Raw genomic sequence first — 13,516 nt, forward strand, 5'->3', positions numbered from 1 at the left:
TCATGAGTAAATATGGATTCCAGAGTTGTTTTCCTTTCTTTTTTATTTTTTGTTTGAGCTTTATAAGCTATATATCTGTTATGCTAGTTCAAAACAAAAAAAAAAAAAGAAATTAAAAGGAGCTAGCTAAGAAGGGAGACAACTCATTGTCATTAGCTATAGCCTCTAGCAAAATTGGAAGTCACATCTACCTTCCGTCGAAACAATATGATATTAGATAAAGCACTAAAGACACTAACAACAATAATAATCATCATCATGCACGAATCCGCATAAAGTAGGCTTTTAGCTTCAATAATAAAAAAAAAGTATTACGAATTATAACAATCAATAACGAATGGTTTAGGAAGAGAAGGGACCAGTAATAGCATATCAAGAACTGAAGAAGTAGAAACAATGCAAATAGCGTACCAGGGAACCACCAGATAAGTCGGAGGAAATTTTTTTTTTTTTAATTTGGAGCGCAGAGCAAGGAGGAAGATATTGTTTTGCTTTCCTTTTGGTTTGGCTTTGTTTGTAGCCGTTTAAACTTATGTTGCTCGAACTATATTCATCACAAACTTCGTTAGAATTTGTACGTCGCGTAAAAGGGTGTTAATTTTTAACTTTTTCTTTTTCTTGCATTTACATATATCAGATAGAGAGATGCTGAATTATCACTTTGAACTCTTACGTAAGGTCCGACAGATATCGAGTGGTAGGCTAATTAAAACTAAGCAATTTCTGAATTGGCATCCCAAATCCCAATACCATCGCTAATCATCTGGTCATAGCTCCAGCTTGCTTTCTACATATATGAAGCTAATTTATCTCTTAAGAATATCAAGTTTGTCTTCTCTTTTCGGTTAATATAACTTTTCTAATTTATTTTGAGAAATGTTATTTACACTCTCACTATTATTTTAATTATATAATTTTCATTCATTAGACTATACCATAGAACAAATGATAGGATTGTAAATAACAAAAAATTGGAGTGAAAACAATAAGGGATAATATAAAAAACCTCCCCTGAGGTTTCTCTTAATATCACTTGGTACTCCTAAAGTTTCAAAAATATCACTTACCTCCCTTACTTTTGTTATTTGTGTAACAAAATTTTTAAAAACCCTAAACTACTCTTTCACTTGCTAAATAAAAATATTCCTAAACCACTTTGTTCATTTCAAGAAAACCATCACCTCAAAAACAATATCTTTTAGTACTACTACATCACAATGCTATACCCTATAAAAATCTAAATTTGATAAATAAAAAAGATATTTGAAAAGAAATACACTTCCATCAATTTAATTCTATATACTCAAAACCGATTTCTTATGAATTTATATTTTTTTCAACAATTTCTCAATTCTTGCTCAAACTATTAAATTGTACCAATCATTAAAAAAATCAACTCAAAACAAGCAAATAAATCATACTCCACTTTATCACAATCACGTAAAAGGCAAACAAAATTTAATTTAATTTATTATAATTTACAAATAAAATATTGCATAGTCTTTCAAAAAATATGAGTAAGAGAGAATGATGCAGAAAAGGGAAAAAGAAGAAAGTGACTTTTGTTTCTTTTTTTTTTTAATTTTTGAGCTCCATTTAGTTGATATGTTGTGAATTATGTATCAAATGAGAGTTAATATTGTCTTTTTATAATTACTAGGGGAGGTAAGTGATATTTCTAAAACTTTAAGGGTATCAAGTGATATTAAGAGAAACCTTAAGGGAGGTTTCTGATATTATCCCAAACAATAATATTTTCCTTTATTTCTTCTACCGTATTAATTTTGTTTTCAATTGTCGGCTCTATCTTCCGACAGACTTCCATAAAGAAAGTCAAGGTACAGGACTCAACTTGAAAGAGCACTTCCATCATTTTTCCAGATATCTTTGCGATGGTCCCTTTCTTTTCCTCTTTTGGTACCTTAATACTAAAAATGGCTTTTGCTGAAGTCAAAGGGACAGCACCCCTACCTCGCATGCATGGCACAGGAGGAAATAACTACCAACTTTACTAAACTTTTGGTTCCAGGCAATTCAAGTACACCTTTTCCTTCATTTGGTTAAGAAAATTTTCCTGTTTTGCTTTTACCTTCCAATGCTGTATTATTATGTCCATCCTTTTCAATTGTTAGCCGAAGATGAAAGATAAACTGACAAAGCTTTTCTACATATCCTTTTTGATAATATAGAAAACGAATAAATGGGGATCAAAATTCCTCGCAGATTATTTTACTGTGGATGGTGGACGTCCAGTTGAGCAACTGAATTGAATGACACAACTCAGATTTCAGTTTAACCGTTGAAGACTATTTGTTAAAGCCGAGTCACTTGTGTAGGATGGCGTACCATCATAGGCTAAATGAATTCGCTAATTACTTACTAACACTTGTTTACTTCTTGGTTGACAACATAATTCCGCTCTTACACGAACAAAGCAATGCGGAACAAATATTAGGAAAAGGACGGGACGAATTGATCTGCTTGGTCCAAACTCTTAATCCCCTAAAAACTGAGTAACCACTAGCTCCTCACACACTACATCCAAACTCTTAACTTGGTCCAAGTATTCTAGGAACTAAATGTTAGTATTTTGGACAAATTACACTTTCCCTCCTTGTAATTTAGTTTTTTACATATCCCCTCTGATTTCAAAACCCATAGATAACCCCTTCATGATTTGAATTAAAGTGTCAAGACAATGGAATTTGCATTTCATAATGAAGTCAACTAAAATGTAAAAAATATCCCTATGTAAAGTTGAAAATTATTTATTAACCACAGAAAAATTATGTATATATATATATTTTTTTTTTTTTTTTGAAAACTATAAAGAGGTTATATAATAAAACACTAAATCATAATAGGGTTATTTAGTAAAACATAAAATTATACAGGGTTAGAATGTTTCATGCATATTATGTTTATATATTTTTTGTTATTTCAACCATTTTAATTTTTAAATATGGGTAATTTCAACATTTTTATAAGTTTTGATACGAATGATCATTTCCAATACTTTGATACTTTAATTTAAATTATGAAGGGGTTATATATAGTTTTTAAAACTATATAGGTATTATGTGAAAAATAGCTATACCAAAGGGTAAAGTGTATTTTGCCCTAGTATTTTCTATGGTGAAAACTTCGCTGTGTAAGCGCATAGCAGACACTTATCAATATCGGCAAAAGCAAAAGAACAAAGACAATCTCGAAGTTTATGTAAATTTCACTTTAGAAAACAAGAAAGGAAAGAAAAAGTGCAATTCTTTGGTTCAACTTTTGGTGAATTTATAGTGCACATATAGATTTTGCAGGAAGTTGAACAGAAACCAAGCAATCCTACTGAGAAATATGGACGGCAAGTTATGAACGTCACATCCGCATATCAACTTCTTATCTAGAAATTGTTGATAATGGCTTTCATCATATGCAATGCGTTCCCCATCAACGCTATCACCTAATCAGCATACGCAAGCCACAGCACGGACGGTGAGGATGGAATCACAGAATTAAAAAATAAATCACGGAGCTTGCCTACAAGGAAAAGTGGCCAGTATAAATATCACTAGCGTGCACACAAGTTCCTTGTACCAGTGAGCAGGCAAGCAACTAAAGGAGTTAATCAAAAGAAGTGAAGGCAGAAAAGGAAACGGGACACTCTGGAAATGGTGCAAGAGGAAATCAGAAAGGGCCCTTGGACAGAACAAGAAGATGTCCAACTGGTTTTATGTGTGAACGTGTACGGTGATCGCCGATGGGATTTCATCTCTAAGGTTTCAGGTTTGGGTGGAGGGAGACAAATAAAATAGGTATGCTTATTTTGGGCATGGCATGGTAATTGCAAGGAGCAAAGTTTAACCACTTACTTTGTTGTAGGTTTGAAAAGAACAGGTAAAAGTTGCAGGTTACGTTGGGTTAATTACCTGCACCCTGGTCTGAAACGAGGCAAGATGACTCCTCATGAAGAGCGCCTTGTCCTTGAGCTTCACTCCAAGTGGGGAAATAGGTTGGCGATTATTGGTTAATTTAATGTTATTTGACAACATAACGACATAATCTTACCTCTATTTGGATTCTATTTTTTGTTATTGGGTTGTCATTCTAGTTATTTCAATGTAACACATGGATAAATCATTCGCAGATGGTCAAGGATTGCTCGTAAATTACCTGGGAGGACTGATAACGAGATCAAGAACTACTGGAGAACCCATATGAGGAAGAAGGCTCAAGAGAGGAAAAAGGCTGCCATATCTCCCTCATCATCATCATCATCATCATCATCACCATCATTCTCCAACTGTTCCTCCTCAATATCCAACGGTAACAGCCCAAGTATGGAATCTGGGCCAATCACTGAGACAAAGGAGCGAAGCTTTTATGACACTGGAGGTCTTGAAATGCTCACTGCCAAGGGAAACAAGACTGGTCAAGCAGAGGAAGAAAGGTTGCAGAAGGTGTATTCCATGGACGAAATATGGAAAGATATTGAGTTTTCTGACAGTGATGCAATTCAACCTGTGTATGACGGTTACGGCGAAGGAGGCTGCAACTTCTCCAGTCAAACAATGGCTTCTCCTGTGTGGGATTATTGCCCTGTCTCGCTGTGGATGATGGATGAAGACGAGAGTAAGATGTTTCCTCCCATAAGCGATCAATTTTATTCTTTTTACAACCAAGAGAGCACGATTTTAACTGGCTAGCTAGATGTTGATTTATTCCCTAGGTATTTGTTGATACAATTTTAGCTGCTATATGGAAGCCTAACCTGTATTTGTATAGCATGGGGTTGTCTGTCCAAACTACTTGATGTGGTTCTCCTCATTGATCTCCCAGTCAATGTAAACATCTGATGGGAACCATAGTCATGGGTCAGTGTCTGCTGTTCTGTGTTTTTTACTATGTACCACTGGGAAGAGTTCATAAGAAGCTCTTCAGGGGACTCAGATTTCAGCATATTGCCTAATGTAAGATAGGGGTGCTTAAATTTTGTTACTCTATGAATGTAAAATATAAGTTTCCTTTTAAAGTAGTTGATGTTAAATGAACAACACAAACAGCAACTCCACTCTGAGAACCCCTCTCCCCAACACCCTTCCGTCCAATACCCCCAATGAAAGGAACTTAAAGGCAATCCTTTCATCGCCTCCTTGTTCCGTCCTCCCGAATCTTCTTTTGTCTTTTTAACTTGGTAGGGGCAACAGAATTTCGTGATTTAGAACATTTACGAAATATGCACAAATATTGATGTCAAAACTAATTTTCCTTACCAGTCTCTAGCAGTCACAAGGTTTTCATGTCCAAATAGAAACAACCCAAGGGCTAAATACATGTCAAACTAGATTATCATTTTAGTATCAGAGGTCAAATACATGATTACATGCAATTTATCATGATTCTAAGACAAATTTTTGGTTTCGATTTCATCTGTTTTAGGTACACCAATACTATTTCAAAGAAAGCCTAGTTTAGTTAGCATACATACAAGAGAAAAACAGGATCTCTTTAACTCCTGTCCAGGCAATAAAATTCGAGCATGAGGTAGTTTCAATTCATCTGCTTTATTTGCCTTTTCCCTTATTACCATTAGATCACAGTAACTTCTATCTAGCATTTATACTTGTCTCTTCTGTGTGTGGTTCTGCAAGTTGTACATCAAGCAGAAAATAAGTAGTGTATAAAAATTATTCATAGACAAACCAGAATGTTTTCTGCAGCAATCTTATTTACTCGTGCTTCCGCCACAAAAATGTCTTGAGGAACAATCTACACTGTCCAAAGTATATTCTCAGCTAGGACTATAATATATCCTGCAATCTAGTATGGAGTACTACACATGAGAATTCTAATCCAAAATGAATACGTTGCTGCAACCATTATCACATAATACACATCAGATTTTGAGTTAAAAATTCAAATGCAGCTTTATAAGTGATAAGCATAAAGATGGGGTGGGTCCCTAAGGCACAATAAATTAACTTCTGGACGGTACGGGGGGGATGGCAAAAAGAAAGTGATAGACTTGTGGTAGTTTCGTTATTGGGACAGGGATGATGAAAAGAAACACAATGGAGGACAATAGAATATGAGCTAAGGGGCCCTATGGCTGATATATGCTTTTATTTGTCTGTGGCTACTATGCGCTTGTTTAGTATGTAGACAGAATCATCACTTGAACCAGGTACACATTATTGATTTACCACTTGGTCAAAATTTCAAGCTTTTCGATCTTGATAAGCAGAAAGGAGACAGACAAGAAACTAACGATTTTGAAAAATCAAGAATATCCTTTATAAATAGAAGGAATCCTAACTCGTTATCTCGCCATCATTCTTACACTGCAGAGATATTTGGGGAATGGAGCAAATCATTGCTGATGAATTCAGCACCCGAGCTAGGCAGAAGCGAGATAAAAGAAAAAATAAATCCAGTGGTTATACCAAAGAAGAAAGCCTGGAATATTAGCCTATTTCTAATGTGTAAATGAAACACTTTGTATGTCTCCTTTGAATTTACTTCACTAAGCCAGTCAAGATTTGTGACTTTTGGCTATGCATTAACGAGGATGAAGATCGAAAGCAATGTCTTATTCCATCTGTCCAGGATTGACTAAACCAATCGAAAAAAAAAAAACCGATCAAGCTTTTCTTATACTAATAATTCTAGCCGTAATCAGATTCCGCTTTGCCTGAAATTCTATTCTCTTTTAGAATTTATCATACATTTGTTTAAACACTAAATATACCAAAGAATTCTACTTACTGCATCAAGACAACGATGCCAAGCAGTCAAAATGCGTTTGATCAGACCGAAATCCAATGAAACTGCTAATTTCCCCATCAAAAGGAAAAAAAAAAAAAAAAAGTACTAAACACGGGTTAACAATAATAAACGATGAAAAGTGAAATTGATAAGGCGCTGTTCATAGCTCTGATCAATGTTCGATTAAAAATACGTATTATTAGGTAGAAATCTCAAATATATAATATAATAGGAAGAAGCCAGTCAGAGCTCAGTCAAATTTCCACATTGATGCAATTGGTTTATCATTTGACTCAAAATCCACATTAAATAACAAATGCAAAGGCAACATCTCAAATATAGAAAATTATCTGAAACACCATGGCTACGTTCACAATCTCCATTGTCATGCTCGCACGTTTCGAATATCAATGGTCACGACCTAATGCGGTTGACCTAATTCAACTGGCTAATTCATTGGACGTTCGTGGTTCACAAATTCATTAGGAAAAAAAGGTTTGAATTTAAATAGAGCAAAAAATTATGGACAGGTAGAGTTAAGAAATGGAATAGAAAATTGTGGTTGATTAGGTAGCACTTACCAGGAAGAAAGGATGAGCAAATTTTGATGATTGAAAGTGGAAGAACCAAACTCCAGAACTGAAAGGGATGTGTGGATAGTGCGAAGGTGTTTAAATTGTGATGATAAATGACGAGTATTGCTCCACCGCTGCCGCCGGCGGGACGGCGGGTTGTGTTTTAAATCATTTTCTGAAAAATGTCTAATTGCACCTTTGCTCCCCGCGAACTAATTTGAACCCTTTTCACTTTCTGAAGTTTCAAGTTAGTTTTCTCATAGTTACCGGTTAAAAACACTACATCTCTTGACCTTTTTTAACAGAAGTTAGAAATTCGGCTTTTATAAACCTAAACACTACATGAGATATCGATTTCAAATGTAATCAAAACACACGAACATCATTTGATTGGAGAGGGCTTAAGAGTCCATTTGGGATGGCACAGCTTTTGCTTAAATGTAATGAGTGAATGGCCCAAAAGGTCACTAAACTATTAAAAATGGCACCTTCTGATCACCAAACTTTTTTTGTGGCCGAAAAGGTCACTAAACTCGCAAAAACTCTCCAGCGGAGTCATTTTACCGAATTTCAACGGTTCCTCATCCGGTGGCATGGGCAATGTGGAGTGGAGGAATATAATAAAGGGGCAAAAATGTCCAACAAAATATGGTAAACCTGTTTTTCCCTCAAAAGACGTGCCTTAGATCTAGAAATTCGGTGACCGCTCAGATGTGGCAAGAGTTGTAGATTAAGATGGATGAATTATCTTTGGCCGGGCATCAAGAGAGGAAACATCACAGCAGCTGAGGAGGACCTCATTATTCGACTCCAATCCCTGCTAGGCAATCGTTGGTCACTCATAGCTGCAAGATTGCCTGGTTGAACTGACAATGAAATAAAGAACCATTGGAACACTCGTCTGCTTAAGAGACTCCACAAAGGAGGAATCCAGCCCCAAAATAGAATTGATGGCCCTTAAGAAGCAGGGAAAGGGCCCTGAAGTCGAGGCCTACCGCTATAGAATTGATGGCTCGGCTGGTGCATTCCTTGAGAGTGGCATCCAAAGATCGGAGCTGTGGATCGGCTTGGCAGGCGGCTTCGTAGGAGCTCAGATCCGGAGGCAACATCGTTAGCTTTTTCCCCATTACTACTACTATGGTTGCTGTGACTGGAGTTGCTGCCTTCTCGTTGCGGTGGGGTGAGCGTGTTCGGTCCCTTGGTTTTGCTAAATTGACTACCCATTTGAAAACTGGATGAATCCCAACTCCGAATCAGCTGTTTTTGCGTGTCTGTGTCTGTGAAGGTGTTTGCGGAGGAGTTTACTACTGTTTTTGGGTGGGTTATTTTCTATTTTCATTTAGTTTACAGGCAGTCACAATCACCCTTTTTACCGCCGAAGAAAATGAAGTAAATCTCATTAGGTTGGAGGTTGGTCAACTTTGGGAATTAAACAATCTATTGTTCCAATAGCCTTTTGGACATTTTTGCCCATATTATAATATTCGTTCAACCCAAGTGCTTTTGTCACCGGGTGAGAAACCGTTGAAATTCGGTAAAATGACTCCGCTGGAGAGTTTTTGCGAGTTTAGTGACCTTTTCGGCCACAAAAAAAGTTTGGTGACCAGAAGGTGCCATTTTTAATAGTTTAGTGATCTTTTGGGCCATTCACTCAAATGTAATATAAATGTACATTTACACTATCTGAACATCATTTCGTATATTGATCGGTGCAGTTTTTTATCTTAAAAGCACTTCTAAATTATAGACAAAGTAAAAATTGGTATTTCTATAATAACCTATATATTTCAAAATAACTGTTTGTTTTGTTATAGTACAGCAAAAGAAATAATGACAGAGAAGTACAAGGTCTAAAGTGTTGTTACCCTATGTTTGGATTGCATTTTTCTAGACTTTTTATAGAAAAATTACTATAGTGATTTGATATATTTAAGGAAAAAAGGTGATTGAAAAATGTATTCACGAAAAATGTAGAAATTACTATAGGGTGTGTTTGGATAATAAATTTTTTGGATAAATTTTTTGAATTATCTCGATTTTAAAATACACATTCATGAGTAATTATTTATTCTTTTCTAATTACAGAACTATTGGGAAAAATAATCTGGTTTACATTTCTGTAAAGAAAATGGAAAAAAGATTAAAGATTTTTATTCACAGTGTTCAAACTACAGTACATATCATTGTTTACGCCACAGAGCTGGGTTACTGAATCATTGGAGTCCACGCCCAAATGTCTCGGCTGTTCAAGCTCTATCTCCTCTCCTACAATTCTCTTCTAGCTCTCGGATGGTATCCCCTTTTCACCTCCCTCTCTCTCTCTCAACATTTTCATACATGCACGCTAATTATTTTTGTTTGAATTTTATGCAGGACATTATCTCTCTTCAAAATTTTGAGCAACTTTAGCTTAACTAAATCAGTCAGTGGAACTTATGCTTCCGCTGGAGAATTAATATGTGCGGATGAACATGTTCAAGAGACAAAAATTCTGCCTTCTTAGTAGTTCCTTGTAAATGATACGATTTTAAATTTACTTCTTCAATATCATGACATGGTCTTCTTTAATGGATGTCAAGGTTTCCTGCAAACAATTGCATTCTTGGAGGTTATTCATGGAGCTATAGGTAATAACGTTTTGTGGGTTTTTCAACTCTCGTCTTTTTCATTGGTTGTAGCTGACATAGAAGTGAATAAAGTGGGTTTTATCATTCAAAATTTAAGGGATTGTTCCTAGTGGAGTACTATTTCCTCTGATGCAGTGGGGTGGAAGGACTCATTTTCTGTTAGCCGTTGTTCGAGGTATTAACGAGGTATTTGCAGTCTGTAATTGTCATGATGTAGGTTTATGAGTTCTTGAAATTTATAATGTTTAATCACATTGTTGATGCATTAGTAGAGTGAGTGATGAGAACAGATTGTTGCATGCTTTATAAAAGAGATTGTGTCTTGGGGCTCCTTGTTTATGTACACGTGGAAGAAGACATCACCTAGTAATGGCATTAGTCAATTTAGTGGATATAAAGACAATTTGTTATGCTTCTCATTGTAGGTCCAGAAACTGCCATCTGTTTTCATTACTTTTGTTGCTTGGAGTTTATCTGAGGTGAGTTGGTTACTACTTTTCAATTGCCTGATTAGCTTTGTTGTAGATATCAATTATATGTAAACTGACAGGTTAATGCTTTTCGATAGATAGTGGCATCAAGCTTCTTTTTATCTATTCTGGAATTGATTAGAATGGATAACACATACCACTTTAAAGAAATTTTACACCAATGTTAACTTCTCATTAATTTTTTGAGATTTGATTATGTAAATAGATTAAGTATTGATGACAGCAGCTCCGACAATTTGAAAGCTTCTCATTAATTCTCTGACTGCATGTAAATCAATGGTGCGGCTTTTTTTTTTTTAATGTATGATATAGTGAGAGATATCTCACTAAAGTGCCAACGTTCAGGCATTGAATTTTTGATGCATGCGTAACTGAGAATCTAGAACCTAAGTTTGCTTGATGTTCTTATTTTAGTTATATAGTGTATCTGTAACATTTGAAAACAGTTCTCAGGAGGATGGATTTGACCATGGAATATGACTATTCTTTGTTGTTTGGCTGGTTTTCTGCAGAAAGAAGAGTATAGAAATCAGTGTATTTTGTTTTCCTTTTTCTACCTAAAGGCAGAAAATTACATTGATAGCCTTGCATAGCTGCTGGTTGAGCATGAGTGGCTGAGCTCCAGACAAATGTTAATAAATATCATCATAGGCAGAATATGTTTTAGAATTTTTTGGAAATACCCCTTGCTTCCATAAATAGATGTTTAACGGAAGCTGTCACTTCGGTATGCTCTCTTGATGTTTATATCTGAGGCTTAGAATGCATTAGTTTGTCAGAAAACTCTTGTTAGCTTGAACAGAACAAATTTTTAGGCTGCTACTCTGATATTTATATCTGAAAAATGGAACACATTGATTTGTCATGAAACTCTTATTAGCCTAAAGCAGAAATTGCAGCTTAGAAATTATAAAGACTTGAATCTGGTCATTCTGACCATTCTGTGCACCTCCTTCAAAGTTTCATTTTCTTTGGTTTTGTCCAGTCATTGTGCTTATCTTCTTGGATATCACACTTATTTGGCCGTCCTTGATATTCCAAACCTTCCGAAAGCAAATCAAGGCTATCTCATCAATGTGTCAAATTTACCTGTTGAGCTTTATTTCAGACACAAATAAAGAGTACATTGTGATTGTGCATTTGTGTCATTTGATCTGTTCTCGTCTTTGCAATTTTTGGAGTCTCTGCATCACATTACTGATATGAAGTCAAGTTTTGATGTCTCTGCTAATATCATCCATGTCTGAAAATCAAACTTTGAAGCATTATACAATCTCACAACTTGTCTAGGGCATAAGATTGGATGTTTCAGTAGCTTAAACAAGGTCTGGTCATCACTAATTTCTTTCTTTTCCATGTAAGTGAATTATGGTGTAAGTGAATTTCATAATCGTTTCTAACCCAATGCAGGTGATCAGATACTTACATTATGCCATTAATAGCACTGGAAATCCTCCTTATTGGATCACTTACCTCAGGTTCATTTGTTTTGATCACTTAAACATAGAGAATTGCATGCAATCGTCAAAACATTTAGAGAATTGCATGCAATCACTTAGATGATTAGTGAACTTGAATGTATCATTTGTCTGTTAGGTACACTGCATTCATTGTGTTGTATCCCATTGGAGTTGCTCCGGGTGAAAGTAAGCCATGAAATCATCTAAGTTTAACATTTATTTATTTATTTATTTTGCCCTTTAATTCATTCAATACTTTAATATGTTTACTGTCAGTATGATGTGCTTATAAGAGATGTATGGCCTCTAATCCTTGCAGTGTGGCTCATGTACCAAGCACTTCCTTTCATAAAGGCAAAAAATTTATATGCAGATTTCTTTGCTTTCCTCCCTTTCAGCTACTACACATTTGTTGTGGTATGTGTTTACCTGGGGAAGTGCTCCCCTTTCTGATCTTTTTTCTACCTGCTTCTTTATGATTCACAAAGTATATAGGAGTATTAAACGTCAGATGAGTTTGAACTTTGCATGGTTTTATCTGTAGGACTTAGTTGATAATTCCATGGCTGAAGTTTAGCTGCTTTGTTGAGCGGATATGACGTATAGGCATTTCAATTAGCATACAGTCCTCGAAGAGCGTGTATGGGTGTGTTTGATGTGATTGGATTTAGATTTTATGGGAAACCTGTCTTAGGTTTAAAGTACATCCTGGTGCTTTTAATTATGATTTAGACAGGAATACTTCCCCAATTTGAGATGGTTGGGCAATTATCTCAGTTGTCCATACATAAAAACTGTTCAGAAAGTTTAAAACGTAAAAGTATTAGCTGCCCCTTTTGGATTTTGAACTCCTTTTCTTGTAATATAAGATCACGTGCTTGGAAACCTTGAAAAATTCCACTAACATTCTTCCACATAGATCAGATTTATTCTATTTTTTTTTTTGGCAATTCTTCATTTGAGAATAAGTTGTTACCATTATTTTTTTTTCTGTAATCAATTTTCAATTTTCAGAATAAACAGTTGTATTGGGAAGGCAGGGTTGGAGAGGGGATTCAGTCAAGAATTTGGCTGCATTTTGATGCTATCTATGCTCATTTAATTCATATCTTCACAAGATTATTGATCAATTTTTTTCTTAACACTTTGGACCAGATTCTGCTCATCTTCTATCCATTTCTGTGGCTGAAACTGTACCTTCACTTGTTCAAGCAGAGATCGTCAAAACTCCTTAACCAGCATAAAAAGAAGAAAATTTGAATGCCTACAAGCTACAATGAAGGCTGTTAAGCTTGACTGCTAAAGCATGGAAAACTGAATCAGCAGAATGCATACGCATTTTTCTAGAGTTAAAAGGCCCCTGCTTCCTTGTATTTGCATTCCTGAAGAAGGCATTATACCGGCTATTGCCTCTATTCATGTTTATCTTTCTCAGTTTTCTCTTACTGTTTTTTAGCTTTTGTCCATCTTTTTGTGTTTGTGTTTATGAATTTTAAATTTCTGTCTTTCCCTTTGCATCTATGTTGTACATATATGAAGCAGATGTAATGGATGTCCAACATAGGTTCTTCCATGATAAGTGGACGCTTGCTTTACTTGACAAA

General features: G+C 35.4%; 2 protein-coding genes and 1 long non-coding RNA gene across 5 annotated transcripts; 2 read left to right on the forward strand and 1 right to left on the reverse strand.

Moving 5' to 3' along the window:
* Window positions 1–3,605: 3,605 nt before the first annotated feature.
* LOC113780685 (transcription factor MYB59) lies at window positions 3,606–4,950 on the forward strand. The gene is made up of 3 exons (XM_027326468.1): window positions 3,606–3,780; window positions 3,877–4,006; window positions 4,142–4,950. Exons 1-3 carry the CDS (start codon window positions 3,666–3,668, stop codon window positions 4,698–4,700), a joined length of 804 nt encoding a protein of 267 aa, XP_027182269.1. The 5' UTR covers window positions 3,606–3,665; the 3' UTR covers window positions 4,701–4,950.
* Window positions 4,322–7,493, reverse strand: LOC113780695. The gene is made up of 3 exons (XR_003469532.1): window positions 7,341–7,493; window positions 4,516–4,593; window positions 4,322–4,404 (listed from the first exon to the last, which is right to left on the reverse strand). It is a non-coding gene; the product is annotated as an uncharacterized LOC113780695 (long non-coding RNA).
* Window positions 7,494–9,534: 2,041 nt separating this feature from the next.
* Window positions 9,535–13,516, forward strand: LOC113752174 (very-long-chain (3R)-3-hydroxyacyl-CoA dehydratase 2). Of its 3 annotated transcripts, XM_027296308.1 has the most exons (9): window positions 9,535–9,626; window positions 9,708–9,793; window positions 9,914–9,961; window positions 10,059–10,147; window positions 10,387–10,440; window positions 11,863–11,930; window positions 12,049–12,098; window positions 12,232–12,329; window positions 13,068–13,516. In XM_027296308.1, exons 1-9 carry the CDS (start codon window positions 9,568–9,570, stop codon window positions 13,170–13,172), a joined length of 657 nt encoding a protein of 218 aa, XP_027152109.1. In that variant the 5' UTR covers window positions 9,535–9,567; the 3' UTR covers window positions 13,173–13,516. The 3 variants fall into 3 exon arrangements, with proteins under 3 accessions (XP_027152109.1, XP_027152119.1, XP_027152114.1); XM_027296318.1 differs by lacking the exon at window positions 12,232–12,329; XM_027296313.1 differs by lacking the exon at window positions 10,387–10,440.

Source organism: Coffea eugenioides, chromosome 1 (assembly GCF_003713205.1).
Source record: "Coffea eugenioides isolate CCC68of chromosome 1, Ceug_1.0, whole genome shotgun sequence".
Classification (NCBI taxonomy): domain Eukaryota; kingdom Viridiplantae; phylum Streptophyta; class Magnoliopsida; order Gentianales; family Rubiaceae; genus Coffea; species Coffea eugenioides.